Source organism: Squalius cephalus, assembly GCF_949319135.1.
Source record: "Squalius cephalus genome assembly, chromosome: 13".
NCBI classification, from domain to species: domain Eukaryota; kingdom Metazoa; phylum Chordata; class Actinopteri; order Cypriniformes; family Leuciscidae; genus Squalius; species Squalius cephalus.
Window position 1 is genome coordinate 5,279,815 of NC_137134.1, and position 16,636 is coordinate 5,296,450.

Genomic DNA, 16,636 nt, shown 5'->3' on the forward strand with positions numbered 1-16,636 from the left:
ATTTAAACTAATCATTTGTGTGAATGGCTCAGTTTATTAAGACTTGCCTGATGGTTTTAGTTGCATATTTAAAGTATAATTTACATTTTTTTTAAATAATTTAATAAATATTCAATAAAAAATGTCATAGCATTATTTAGGCATTGCATTGTAAATGCATTCAAGCCACGTCTGAGCTGCAATAAACAGCCAACAAAAATGGCAACAAAATCCATCTTCTGCAGTACAGGGATGGGTTTGTGTTTATTCTGATTTCATTATATTAGTAACAGTGTCTTATTATTCTAATTGAGTAAGACAAAGAAAATGTCCCTAGAAACCATGGGGCAAATATTGCTTTGTTGTGGAAAAGTTAACTTCAGTCACTGCACAGCATATGAAGAATATGCTTTTGGGAGTCAGTTGTTCATGACAGGCCTAAACCAGCACAAAAACGCAAAATATCATCTAATTATCAACAAAAATATCGAAACATAATTTGTCAACATCGCACACCCTTAAATCCTTGTCATATTTTATATTGAGTTTTATTTGAATCAATCATCAAACATTTGAAAGCACAACTCAAAGTGAAGCACCTCTGAGCTGCAATAAACATGTACAAAAAATAAAGATGTACAACATTTTATTTATTTTTATTACAATAGCACATATCCTAAAGAGCCTTCAAAGATGAAGCATTAATAACCGTGATGAAGCTCAGAGTGAGTGCAGTAGATCAGTACCTGCAGGGTCTGTCCGATGCGCTTGAGCGGAGCCGCTTTCACTGGAGGAATGAGACTCGCCAGAGACGTCACTCGAGACAGAGGCTTCACACGCTTCGTGCTGGGCTCCTGCACACACACACACACACACAGATGAACACCTCACACCTGTGCTGGGCTCCTGCACACACACACACTGCCCTGAGGCTTCAGCCTGTCTCTCTGGATCATCATGTGATGAGAGGCAGAGCTGTCAACACTGGGATGGAAAGGTTTCTGCGAGTCTTTGCCTTGCGGAGACGTCTCTGATTCACTCTGACATCAGCGTTAAGATACATGCTAGGGGTGAAACTAACTCTGTCTGTGCAAGTGTGCGAAATAAACGTTTCTAGCTACGGAAACTCTTATTATCTGCCTGTCTGTGATAATGATATAGCATAAAAACATCCATCAGTCGTGTGTGTACGCGTTTGAGTTCAGAGTTCCTCGCTTTCAGCCACAATCCACAAGTCCTGGTCGAGAATCACTGTTTTAAACCTCACCAGTAAGCATAAACTATTAAACAGAATTACTGTAAAATACATTTGCATTTTCAAAACGCACAAATAAAGTAGGCCTTTCAGCAGAATTCTGTCATAGGGGACTCATATCTGTGAGGAATCCGCTTGTCCCTCACCAGAGATAATCAAGCCCAATCTGAGGGGACTTGAACTCTCTCACACACACCGTCAGAAGACCAAACCCGGAAATATTCTGCATGCACACTACGCTGCCTACACAGGGACCCCCTAAAAAAGTACAATCATAATAGTCCAACCCACAATTTTAATTTTTAACAATCTTGATCCTTCCTTACATTTGAAGTTTCAAGTCTAAGAAACAAGAATGTGCAAAATATATGTTCATGTACCTTGAAATCAGCAAAACCCCAGTGTTAACTGAACACTGCCAGTGTTTGTGGAGTGCTAGTTTAACAGTGGGTTTTGCTCGAGATCAGTGTTTGTTTCGAGGAGCTATCGGACCCTCTTGAGCTGAGATGTTGAGCTTTCTGTACATGTTCATGTAACCACAACACTTTATGACACAAAAGGTCAAAAACAACTGGTGGTTTCAGCCCAATGTTCATTCCTTACAATCTCAACTCTTCTAGCACTAACAAGACTACGAGACAACTATCAAGATTCAGGACTGTAATTATGTAGAACATGCAAAACATGAAGACAAGCAACACTGTTATCATTTCAAAGCTTTCAGTGTGTGTTCATTGACAATCCAACACAATCAGCACTGTGCTTTATCATATCTATATAGGACAGTCATATCAGAGTCTGGAGAACACACACACACACACAGATTTCTGTCAGATTTATCTAAATTCTGGAGATAATTTTTTCCCTAAACTCCTACTAAAGTATTGTGTTTCAAAGCCTGATCCGGCCGGATTCATGAAGAATACGGGTATTGGCCAAACCTTCAGTACTGGTGCATCCCTGCACTATAATATTTCATACTTTCTATATGCACCAAGTATATGTATAAATCAACACCAGCATACAATAGTTCAATCTTCAATCAATTTTAATGCAGATCTGATCATGCCTCCCAGACGTGTGTGCTGGATTTGTCCAGGATCAATGTCCATGTGTCACGCTTCATTAGGTGATTACAGCGGTGCTTTATTTTTTCCCCTAGTAAGTAATATATTCTATGCTGTAACATGAATCCTTTTAACTTAACAAACTGCTCAGATTACTGCTTATGCACCGATTCTTTGTTAAATCATGACATTTGACTCATAGCACGTGCTTCCAGTCTCCTATCTCACTGTTGGCCAGCAAAACCCACAGATTTCCCAAAATAGATCTTACATAACACCAAACCACCCCATTAAGCCAATCACATTCAACAAAATGACCCCTAAAAATCATCACCACATCAAAGTTTTACATAAATCTCTACAATAGGCTATACAATACTTCAAATAAGACAACTACTAATACATTCGGTTAAAACCAACACAAACACTTGATGTACAACACTGACAAATCAACAACTGGGGAACAGTGATCACCCACATTTTCAGCCATCTTGAGTCCGGAAATAATTCTCTCTAATCAAATTAAGTGTTCGAAACTACAAACCAAACCAACCGGATCCAAAAGGAATGGGAACAAACCCCAGACAGATGCCTTGCTGTATACTGTCTATTTACCCAAATATTGGGAAGTATAGTAAGACTGAGTGACTTAGCCAATTTTGCTAATAAAGGAAATATGTCATTATTCATTCTGTAATTTATCATCAGTGATCTTATTGTGATGCATTCTGGGATTGATTTCTCAGCAAGGGTTAAAATGCTGTCTCAAAGGCCCCATGAAATCAAAATTGAAGTTTTTTAGCTCTTAGAATGAATATGTTAGCCTTAAGGTCATGAATAAGCTGGTGTGTCCCAAAACAATGACACGATTCTCATTTAGGAGATATAAGCATTCAAAACTTGCAGTCTGTGAGGGAAACTAAACGCTATTGGCTGTTTGAAAAGGGGGAGGGGCCACTCAATATGTCCCGCCTCAGCTCCTGTTTCAGTGGAAATCACGTCAACGAATCAAACAAGGCACCTTTAAGGTGTGGTCGAATCTCGTGAAAAATTTCCCCACATAGATGGTCCAGGTCCAGCCTTTGTGAAGACTTCAGAGTAGTACGCCAAATTGCCTAACATGTTCATTATGTTTGCTTAACTGAATATACCCAACCACATAATTTTATTAACTTATAGCTGTATCAATAAGTTATGCCCAACCATATGGACATCATCACACTCATGGTCACCGTGATTTTGCAGAGTTAGATGTGTTTCTTGGTCTACATATTTTATTGATCCTAGAATAACATTCCAGTCTGAAAATGTAGTCCTAACCCTATTCCCCCTAAAGCTAACCCTACCCATAACTTATCCCTAAAACCAGAGGGAAATGATAGATGAATAACCCTGATGTAGAAGCACCTAACTATGGTTGTAAGCCCAGACTTGACAAAAACTGTAAACTTGTCCCTCAAATCTGATTGGTTGATAGGAATATTGTTCCAGGATCAACAAAGGTGTTGATTCACGAACATGTTGCACTTGTTAAAATCACTTTCACCATAATAGAGCATTTGCTAAATTGAAACAATTAAACAATTTGTATTGTGAAAACACTTTTGTCTCGCAAGTGGGTCAGGAAAATTCACGCCGTTGATCAACAGAAACTGCTTGTGTTGAAAATGACTTCTGTTAAGGCTGTGCTTCATACTTTGCTACACTACTGACAATGGACCTTTACTGCCCATGAAAGTTTCCGAATGTGATCGCTAGGGATGCACCGATATGACATTTTTGGCCGATACCGATAACCGATACTTCTTTATCTTTGAAAGCCGATAACCGATATATTGGCCAATAAATATAAATCCGAGTTTTTATATCATTTTTGAGAGCCTGATTACAAAAACAAAAGTCTCCCCATTAAAATCCATGTCCTATACACACAATTACAATGTTCTTGTTATAATTGTATGTAGACTACATGACAGACTTGTGTTGCACTTTCCTGTATTTTCCTTTTTGAAGTGATTCCAATCATATTTCAAGCAATTCAAACCCATCATGGTGAACAGTGCGCATCTGAAGTGTGTCAGCTGAAGGAAATAATCCATTATTTATCGACTTGAAAATGAACATATATCGGCCGATACCAATATATCGTGCCTCGCATCTTTAGACTTTAGAAGTCTTAGAAGGCAGAATATCTCGCTTTCCTTTGGGAACAGCTTTCATGCCTGTGTGATGCTGCAGAACGCTCTCTAGGATCAGATCACTCGGTTTTAGAACAAAGTAAATGACTTAAAGAACAAATATTATCACTGCATCCATTAAAATAAAAGCAGTTCTCATGGATGCCAGAAGATCAGACAAGCCCATCATGGAATGGGTTCCAGACTCAATCAAAGAGAAGCTGCAGATGTGCTCACAGGAGCTCCTGTAATTAAGATGAAAGCTTGAGGAGTGGTGTTCGACACCCGTCGTCTGATGTGTTCTGGGAGAGGGACGCGCTTCTGTGGGAAAGCAAGCGCCACTCCAACGCCACCAACACTGAAATTATTCCCTGGGTGACCCAAAAGTCAAGGATAAAACATGTGAAGAGAAGTTTGTACTGTAATTCTGAAGAGTCTTAAGTATTCATAACAATATGGATGACTTAAAATCATGTAATTCTCAATGAAAAATCAGTAAAAAGGGTTCAAATAATTTGATATAAAGTAATTTTCTGTATTGAGTTTTCACATGTGTTTTACACGCATTTTTGAAGAACGCCTCACATTCTACTGTGTTTTTAAGGTTAATGCATGTAAACTTTTCTGCCAGGACATTATCCGTTTTTCTAGGGATTGTTTTCTCTATGAAATGTTTTGGCTGTGAGTTTTAACTGACCAATCATCATATTGAAAAGCACAAGCGACCCCAGAGACAACAGCTTAAAGGGCAGAGGATATTTCATTTCAAACTCACAACTGAAAGTGGGACACATTTACACCTACTCGTTCATTTATTCATTATTCTGTGCTGTTTTTTCCCTGTGTTGACTTATTTCCTATGAATTTTAACTGCTTATCTCTATAAAATGATTATTGAGCACCCACAAAGCCAAAGCGGCAGCACAATTGTCCATGATTTAGCTGGACAATAACTTTATTCTAGAGCTCGGCCAATGCGCTGTTATTCGTACGGTTTCCGCATGTTCACTGCAATAAATTAGAAATATACACATGGGTTTGCTGATGAACATACTCTTGTTAATGCTGATGGTGAGGAATTACAGTTGCATCATCTCATAATGTACCTTGAGATAGAAATATTTTAAGTAATAGGTATTTTCAACATTAAATGTACAGAGAAACGCAGACTAAGGATGCTCAGGTCAAAGGCCATATATACATTTATCCAAAAAGTGCTTAACACACAGAACTAACAGTCATATGACTAGCTCAGATCATTACAAACCAATCACCAGAACAAATCACAGTGAAGAAGGCTTGAGTGACATTGATTTTTACTCTACTGTATGATTTAAATAGACATGTATCAGGAGGTCTTGGTTGTTGTGGCCAGTGATCTCCCGGCCGTGAATAAAACTTCATTTCTACAAAGAGCAACCTGGGAGTCATGTCAGAAGGTACGCAGCTGAGGAACAGATCCTACGCTCAAAAGACAACAGCAGAAACATCTATGTGTGATTTAGCTGAGGAATAGAAGTGCTAAAGATTCTACGGTTAGATTTCAGGGAATTACCTTGAGATACTGTGGTTATTATTATTAACAACTGGAAGTTGTTTAAATTGTCCGTAGTGAAGAAGTCAGATTTAGTAGGTTGTATTCGTATTAAGAATTTCCACGACAACCTCAACCTGAGCAGCGTATCATTGAGAAACGTCCCGCTCCAGTCGTCCTTGCGATGGAGGTTCGGGTTGAATAACTAGTTCATCTAATGTTTCATCTTCGGACTCACGCTCAGATTCACATGGTAAAATCAGAGCCATCGTTACTGTCTTTACAGTGCGTGCAATCGCTGAGCTGTAGGAAGCCTCCGGAGCTGAAGTTCAGGTATGGTCATGGGAGTTTTGTTTCCAAAGCGCACTGTAAGCGGTAGACCAATCACAACAGACTAAGCTGTCTGACCAATCAGAGCAGAATTAGGAACCTTTAAAATAGCATAATAGGGGCACTTTAAGGGTGTACTCGCACAGACCCAAAGTCTGGTTTGTTTGACTAGTGTGATCGCTCCGTACCGCGTTCGTTTAACCGTCCAGAGCTCGGGTCAGTTGGGCGCGGGCGCGTACGCATGTAGCGTGATCGCTAACCGTGCCGGAGCAGGGAACAGCTACTATTATCTACTGTCATCATTACGACAGCAAACATCTTCTATCACTACTTGGACAGAACCCTTTTCAATTAATTTAATTAAATCGAGTATATTTAGGCTTACACAGGTCTTGTTCTCACCTCATTGATGAACAGGAATTGTAGTTTGCGAGTAAAGCTGCAAATTCCTCAATCAATGTCTTCTGTAATAATCTTCTGATACGTGCAGTACAATCATGTCAAAATCGATTTTAAAGCCTCATTACAAACTCAATGCAGTCCATTGTGTAAAGTGATCCGGAGCTGACACTCCTGTATAGAGATTGATCTGTAAAACTCAGGATAAAAGAGCCAATGCAATCCAATTAGTCAATATGCAAAGATCAAGAATTTCATATCCCAATGTTTTCTATACGGCACTTTGTTTTTGCAGCAGGGGTCATAGACCACCGACAACACGTGTTTATCAAGCCTATTCACATGTTCATGTGAGGTCACATTGTTATAAGAACGCCCGCCCACCTGTCCGTTGTGATGATAACCTGTTTCAGTGAGCGAATGAGTCACCTGCACTGATTCAGAGAGCGAATGAGTCACCTGTAATGATTCAGTGAGCGAATGAGTCACCTGCACTGATTCAGTGAGCGAATGAGTCACCTGCACTGATTCAGAGAGCGAATGATTCACCTGCACCGATTCAGTGAGCGAATGAGTCACCTGTAATGATTCAGTGAGCGAATGAGTCACCTGCACTGATTCAGAGAGTAAATGAGTCACCTGCACTAGGGGTGTAACGGTACGTGTATTCGTACCGAACCGTTTCGGTACAGGGCTTTCGGTTCGGTGCACGTGTGTACCGAATGACTGAATGCAATATTTTGTGTGCGGAACATAGGTACATTATTTTCGTGTTTCCACACGAACATATTAAGTGGCGGAAGTCTCCGCGTTCAGCGCAAATCCCGCCCTGCAGCTGATTCTAATGTTTTTTCCTATTAGACATTCTCTGGTTTTACCGGTTTTACCCGTGTTTTACCCGTCGTCACTGTAACAATGAAATAGACTGCAAGCTTTTCCGCTTCGTGTGCGCCGCCGCACTCTCCGTTCCGTGGCGTGCGCGCGTGTGTGTGTGTGTGTGTCGGCCCGCTGCGCTCTCTGCTCAATGTTCGAGTCCGTGTTTGCGCTGCGCGTTCTGCTCTGTCGTTAACGGCCCAAACACTCCAATCACGTACCGATCACGCACTGGAAAAGCAAAGTCCGCTCAAATAAGGTGAAATTTCTCAGTAGTAACTTACATTTCTGTTTGCTGAGCTGGTATAGTCATGCTGGCAACAATGGTAAAATGACCTGCTCTGATCACATGCTCTGGTAATAATAGCTTTGTACTATAGCTTTGGACTATATTTTATTTTGATAATTATTAAAAAAGTGGAAAAAAAATCGTAAATTGATTGTTGATTGATTATTGAAAAATAATAATACATTAATATATTTGTTTAATATTATTTTAATATAGGGCTATTTTCTGTTCCTGCACTGTAATCATATTTATTTATATTTTTCATTATATTTTATTATGTGATATTGGTTTGAGACTGAGAGTATTTTATTTAGTGGAGAACTTTGCAGCAGTATTTTATTTCTTATTCTTTTTTTATTTTATATCTATTTTATTATATTTTATTAAAAAGTGTTTAAAAAAGTGTAAACAACTTGTTAAAAAAAGTTTATAGTAATAAACAACCTGCAGTTTAATGTTTGCATTTCTTTCCCTTACTGTACCGAAAATAAACCGAACCGTGACTTTAAAACCGAGGTACGTACCGAACCGTGATTTTTGTGTACCGTTACACCCATAACCTGCACTGATTCAGAGAGCGAATGAGTCACCTGCACTGATTCAGTGAGCGAATGATTCACCTGCACCGATTCAGTGAGCGAATGAGTCACCTGTAATGATTCAGTGAGCGAATGAGTCACCTGCACTGATTCAGAGAGCGAAAGAGTCACCTGCACTGATTCAGAGAGCGAAAGAGTCTGATTGACTGATTCAGTCCATGCTTCAGACCAAAGACTGCAAGACAGTCTGATTCACCACTTGAAAGATTTATTTAAAAACAACAACAAAAATCACACAAATTGAGCACATTGCGCTGTATGTGCAGTCAGCAGGGCAACAGAAAGATTACTTTCATAATTATCACATGCCCAAAACACCACAGACCATGGCTTTCCGGTCATTTTTTAATTTCATGTTTTTTGTCCAGTCATTCTTATCACAACCAGACTCTCTATCAGCTCTTTGGGTCACTATAGCTGACTTCACACTAAAATCAAAGTTTGTATAACTCAAAAACAAACCACAAACAACAGGAGAGGAAGATAAAGATATATTAGCACAGCACATTGTGATGTCTCGATAGGCATGCAGTTTGCTTCAGGACACACAACACAGCAAAAACATGAGCAGAATCGACCAACAGATGCAGAAACACACCAGAAGAAGCCAAACACACACAGACGTCTCTCAGAATTAACTCATATTCATACTTCCAACATCAGGGCATTTCAGTCCGGTCAATGTGATCATGAACACGGCGATCTCAGGATTTCAGACAAGCAGGGACAAACCCAGCTAACAGGGAACTTCAGCAAGGTTCTCTCAACAATATCAACAAATGTATGGCATATTAATAAACATAGCCTACTTTTAAAGTTATCATGGTCTTAATAATGTTCTCAAAATGTTAGCACAAAAACGTTATTTATACAGTACTCATGAATGATTTTCTGATACATTTTAATTGTATATTAGTCTAACTTTATATGTTGTTAGTCTAACATTACTACTTTTTTAAAACGTTCAGAGAACATTATTACAAGTATCTCTCCCATAATGTTTGCAAAATGATTACATGGACAGTTCCCTTTATGTTTTCTCAAGCGGTCACATAACCAAGATCATTTTTTTTAAGACTATTCAGTAATAATCAAAACAATTCACATAATGATCTTAAAGAAGAGCATGTAAACAAACACAACTTTTAAGAAGCCACAACAATGCAAAGTAGCGAACTACTGGTTAAGTTTTATTATTGACCATGATGAATAAAAATGCTTGCTCATGAATAATGTAGGCTATATTCCCATTATTATTATTAGAGTTATAAATACTAATTACTCTGAATTCATTTTTACAACAATAATTAGCTTCATTCACAGCGTTGAATAACTGTACCTCCAGCTCTCTGCGCGCGCCCCGGCCGCGGGCGCTCGGCTCGTCCACACTGCAGGTCGAGGTCGCGCGTCTGATCATCAGGTGTATCGGGTCATCCTTCGCCACCATGCTGACGCCCCGAGGAGAGTCGCACGCGATGCACGCCCGCTCTGCGGAGCGCGGACTGCAGCGGTATCCCCAAGCGAAAGAGACTACTGCATCTGTGTGTGTGCGTGTGTGTGCCTGTCATCTGCGCGAGCTGGTAAAGTTCCACTCCAGCTGCGCGCGCAGCGTGAACGCGCACGGTGAGAACGATCTCTCACTCAAACCGCATCCGGGATCTGATGATCAACTAGTAACTACTGGTCAAGAAGCAGCTCAATAAACCACTGGGAATTTATATTTTTCTCCATTAACGTCAACTGCAAACAATAGATAGATGGGATAGGTAACTATGGTATAAACCTATAGGCAGCACTGGCAGTTGAGTGAGACTTTTCTATAAAGCAGATAATTAATAAACCAACCTTAATACTGCAATACTGCAAATATTATAATTGTTATTGGCTGCTATATTTTTTAAATGCTGAGGTCAGTGGCCTGGGAGATTTACACACTTTATATTTTAAATGCAATTTTTTTTTTTAATGTTTAGGATGATAATATCTGTGGCATCTTGAAAGGTAAGGGAATCCCCCATAAACGCCCTGTTTCAGGCTCAGTTTGAGCTGTATCTGAGCCTGATCTGGGGCCAGTGTGCTGTAGGATGCAGTAAGTCTGTTTCAGTGAGCATGAGCAGGAAAACAGGCCCGGATCCACAGGTTTGGTTGGGTTCCTGTGATTGTGCTGCTGTCAGTCATGAGGAGATGCAGAAAGCGCTCAGCTGAACCGTAGCCAGAGCACTGATGGTAAACACACACACACACACATGCCTTTAACGTTCACTCAACGAGGTGCCACTCAAATAACCCAAACACCTCCTCCTCCTGACCTCGGGACATGTGCAGTTCATTGTTCCACAACCCAGGAGACTGAAGGACTGAACGTGCTCGAGAACTAAAGCTTCATTCTGTGGCCATAAATGAAGTACAGTTTCTGCAGACCTAACTCAAGACAAAATCACAGGCTGAGGGTTTAATATTTTAGTACTATTACTTCCTGAAATTAGTCTTATTAAAAGTTTCATAAAAGGAAACGCTAACCACCCTGAAAAAATCATAAATGCAGCATTTACCATCATCCTTCAGACTGTCAGTGAACTCCTGCGTAAAACACTGATTCAGGTTTGTGCCGAGATCACGTATCACTGGCACTTCTTACAGAAACAATCATCTGTTGTTTACAATCTGATCTTTTTTGTACACAGTCATATCAAGCCACACACACTTACAGGTAAACTACTAATAGATTGATCAGAAGTACAGCACACTTACAAGTACACTACTAATAGATTGATCAGAAGTACAGCACACTTACAAGTACACTACTAATAGATTGATCAGAAGTACAGCACACTTACAAGTACACTACTAATAGATTGATCAGAAGTACAGCGTACTTACAAGTAAACTACTAATAGATTGATCAGAAGTACAGCGCACTTACAAGTACACTACTAACAGATTGATCAGAAGTACAGCACACTTACAAGTACACTACTAATAGATTGATCAGAAGTACAGCGTACTTACAAGTAAACTACTAATAGATTGATCAGAAGTACAGCGCACTTACAAGTAAACTACTAATAGATTGATCAGAAGTACAGCGTACTTACAAGTAAACTACTAATAGATTGATCAGAAGTACAGCGTACTTACAAGTAAACTACTAATAGATTGATCAGAAGTACAGCGCACTTACAAGTAAACTACTAATAGATTGATCAGAAGTACAGCACACTTACAAGTACACTACTAATAGATTGATCAGAAGTACAGCGTACTTACAAGTAAACTACTAATAGATTGATCAGAAGTACAGCGCACTTACAAGTAAACTACTAATAGATTGATCAGAAGTACAGCACACTTACAAGTACACTACTAACAGATTGATCAGAAGTACAACACACTTACAAGTAAACTACTAATAGATTGATCAGAAGTACAACACACTTACAAGTAAACTACTAATAGATTGATCAGAAGTACAACACACTTACAAGTAAACTACTAATAGATTGATCAGAAGTACAGCGTACTTACAAGTACACTACTAATAGATTGATCAGAAGTACAACACACTTACAAGTAAACTACTAACAGATTGATCAGAAGTACAGCACACTTACAAGTACACTACTAACAGATTGATCAGAAGTACAGCTCACTTACAAGTACACTACTAATAGATTGATCAGAAGTACAGCGTACTTACAAGTACACTACTAATAGATTGATCAGAAGTACAACACACAAGTAAACTACTAATAGATTGATCAGAAGTACAACACACTTACAAGTAAACTACTAATAGATTGATCAGAAGTACAGCGTACTTACAAGTACACTACTAATAGATTGATCAGAAGTACAGCGCACTTACAAGTAAACTACTAATAGATTGATCAGAAGTACAGCACACTTACAAGTAAACTACTAATAGACTGATCAGAAGTACAGCGCACTTACAAGTAAACTACTAATAGATTGATCAGAAGTACAGCACACTTACAAGTAAACTACTAATAGATTGATCAGAAGTACAGCACACTTACAAGTAAACTACTAATAGATTGATCAGAAGTACAGCGTACTTACAAGTAAACTACTAATAGATTGATCAGAAGTACAGCGCACTTACAAGTAAACTACTAATAGATTGATCAGAAGTACAGCACACTTACAAGTAAACTACTAATAGATTGATCAGAAGCACAGCACACTTACAAGTAAACTACTAATAGATTGATCAGAAGTACAGCGTACTTACAAGTAAACTACTAATAGATTGATCAGAAGTACAGCGTACTTACAAGTAAACTACTAATAGATTGATCAGAAGTACAGCACACTTACAAGTAAACTACTAATAGATTGATCAGAAGTACATCACACTTACAAGTACACTACTAATAGATTGATCAGAAGCACAGCACACTTACAAGTAAACTACTAATAGATTGATCAGAAGCACAGCACACTTACAAGTAAACTACTAATAGATTGATCAGAAGCACAGCACACTTACAAGTAAACTACTAATAGATTGATCAGAAGTACAACACACTTACAAGTAAACTATTAATAGATTGATCAGAAGTACAGCACACTTACAAGTACACTACTAATAGATTGATCAGAAGCACAGCGCACTTACAAGTAAACTACTAATAGATTGATCAGAAGTACAGCGCACTTACAAGTACACTACTAATAGATTGATCAGAAGCACAGCGCACTTACAAGTAAACTACTAATAGATTGATCAGAAGTACAGCGCACTTACAATTAAACTATTAATAGATTGATCAGAAGTACAGAACACTTACAAGTACACTACTAATAGATTGATCAGAAGCACAGCACACTTACAAGTAAACTACTAATAGATTGATCAGAAGTACAACACACTTACAAGTACACTACTAATAGATTGATCAGAAGTACAGCGCACTTACAAGTACACTATTAATAGATTGATCAGAAGTACAGCACACTTACAAGTAAACTACTAATAGATTGATCAGAAGCACAGCGCACTTACAAGTAAACTACTAATAGATTGATCAGAAGTACAGCACACTTACAAGTACACTACTAATAGATTGATCAGAAGTACAGCGCACTTACAAGTACACTACTAATAGATTGATCAGAAGTACAGCACACTTACAAGTAAACTACTAATAGATTGATCAGAAGCACAGCGCACTTACAAGTAAACTACTAATAGATTGATCAGAAGCACAGCGCACTTACAAGTACACTACTAATAGATTGATCAGAAGTACAGCGCACTTACAAGTACACTACTAATAGATTGATCAGAAGTACAGCGCACTTACAAGTACACTATTAATAGATTGATCAGAAGTACAGCACACTTACAAGTAAACTACTAATAGATTGATCAGAAGCACAGCGCACTTACAAGTAAACTACTAATAGATTGATCAGAAGTACAGCACACTTACAAGTAAACTACTAATAGATTGATCAGAAGCACAGCGCACTTACAAGTACACTACTAATAGATTGATCAGAAGTACAGCACACTTACAAGTAAACTACTAATAGATTGATCAGAAGCACAGCGCACTTACAAGTAAACTACTAATAGATTGATCAGAAGTACAGCACACTTACAAGTACACTACTAATAGATTGATCAGAAGTACAGCGCACTTACAAGTACACTATTAATAGATTGATCAGAAGTACAGCACACTTACAAGTAAACTACTAATAGATTGATCAGAAGCACAGCACACTTACAAGTAAACTACTAATAGATTGATCAGAAGTACAACACACTTACAAGTACACTACTAATAGATTGATCAGAAGCACAGCGCACTTACAAGTAAACTACTAATAGATTGATCAGAAGCACAGCGCACTTACAAGTAAACTACTAATAGATTGATCAGAAGCACAGCACACTTACAAGTAAACTACTAATAGATTGATCAGAAGTACAACACACTTACAAGTAAACTACTAATAGATTGATCAGAAGCACAGCGCACTTACAAGTAAACTACTAATAGATTGATCAGAAGTACAACACACTTACAAGTAAACTACTAATAGATTGATCAGAAGCACAGCGCACTTACAAGTAAACTACTAATAGATTGATCAGAAGTACAACACACTTACAAGTAAACTACTAATAGATTGATCAGAAGCACAGCACACTTACAAGTAAACTACTAATAGATTGATCAGAAGTACAACACACTTACAAGTACACTACTAATAGATTGATCAGAAGCACAGCGCACTTACAAGTAAACTACTAATAGATTGATCAGAAGTACAGCGCACTTACAAGTACACTACTAATAGATTGATCAGAAGCACAGCGCACTTACAAGTAAACTACTAATAGATTGATCAGAAGTACAGCGCACTTACAATTAAACTATTAATAGATTGATCAGAAGTACAGAACACTTACAAGTACACTACTAATAGATTGATCAGAAGCACAGCACACTTACAAGTAAACTACTAATAGATTGATCAGAAGTACAACACACTTACAAGTACACTACTAATAGATTGATCAGAAGTACAGCGCACTTACAAGTAAACTACTAATAGATTGATCAGAAGTACAGCACACTTACAAGTAAACTACTAATAGATTGATCAGAAGTACAACACACTTACAAGTACACTACTAATAGATTGATCAGAAGTACAGCGCACTTACAAGTAAACTACTAATAGATTGATCAGAAGTACAGCACACTTACAAGTACACTACTAATAGATTGATCAGAAGTACAGAACACTTACAAGTACACTACTAATAGATTGATCAGAAGCACAGCACACTTACAAGTAAACTACTAATAGATTGATCAGAAGTACAACACACTTACAAGTACACTACTAATAGATTGATCAGAAGTACAGCGCACTTACAAGTAAACTACTAATAGATTGATCAGAAGTACAACACACTTACAAGTACACTACTAATAGATTGATCAGAAGTACAGCGCACTTACAAGTACACTATTAATAGATTGATCAGAAGTACAGCACACTTACAAGTAAACTACTAATAGATTGATCAGAAGTACAGCACACTTACAAGTACACTACTAATAGATTGATCAGAAGTACAGCGCACTTACAAGTACACTATTAATAGATTGATCAGAAGTACAGCACACTTACAAGTAAACTACTAATAGATTGATCAGAAGTACAGCACACTTACAAGTACACTACTAATAGATTGATCAGAAGTACAGAACACTTACAAGTACACTACTAATAGATTGATCAGAAGTACAGCGTACTTACAAGTAAACTACTAATAGATTGATCAGAAGTACAGCACACTTACAAGTACACTACTAATAGATTGATCAGAAGTACAGCACACTTACAAGTACACTACTAATAGATTGATCAGAAGTACAGCGCACTTACAAGTAAACTACTAATAGACTGATCAGAAGTACATCACGCTTACAAGTACACTACTAATAGATTGATCAGAAGTACAGCTCACTTACAAGTACACTACTAATCGATTGATCAGAAGTACAGCTCACTTACTACTAGTAGATTGATTTGAATATAGCCTAATTTGACAAAGTAAACATGAACTTTACTGATTGCTACTTGAGGCATAGATATTTTTTGTAAGGGATTCCAAAACTTTGACTTTCTTTCTCCCCACACACACACACACACACACACACACACACACACACACACACACACACACACACACACACACCTCTTTTCCCTTCAGTGACCAGGGACTGTCTAGTTCTAGGAAGGTAAAAAAAAATTTTTTTGCCATAAAAGCTTTGTAAATGTATGACTTGTGTTCTACATTCTGAGTGTGACGTGATTTGAACGGGCTAAAGCAACCTTAAACAGGGATAACTTGTGACAACTTAAGTTTTATGTGTCATGACAGTTGAAATTGATTTCAAGATGTCTCACAGCATTAGAGAGAAAACATCATAAGGTGAGAGTTCAAGAGAAATCTTCAATCTTTCAAGAGGTTCCTGTTCATTTGAACGTTTCCTAAGTTCCTCCAGGCGTTTTACAGATTCATGATTGTCCGGACTTGAATTTGATGTTCAACAAATTCAACAAAATTCAACAAATTCAACAA

General features: G+C 38.1%; 1 protein-coding gene across 5 annotated transcripts in view; it reads right to left on the reverse strand.

Moving 5' to 3' along the window:
- Positions 1-16,636, reverse strand: part of arhgef3 (Rho guanine nucleotide exchange factor (GEF) 3) — a 95,034-nt gene that overhangs the window by 27,723 nt on the left and 50,675 nt on the right. For 4 of the 5 annotated variants that reach the window (XM_079891400.1, XM_079891399.1, XM_079891402.1 and 1 more), the window contains one exon: positions 726-833. In XM_079891400.1, coding sequence (XP_079747526.1) covers positions 726-833 — 108 coding nt within the window. Of the gene's footprint in view, positions 1-725; positions 834-9,841; positions 10,141-16,636 lie in introns of those variants that run through there. The other variant, XM_079891401.1, reaches the window with a different exon arrangement.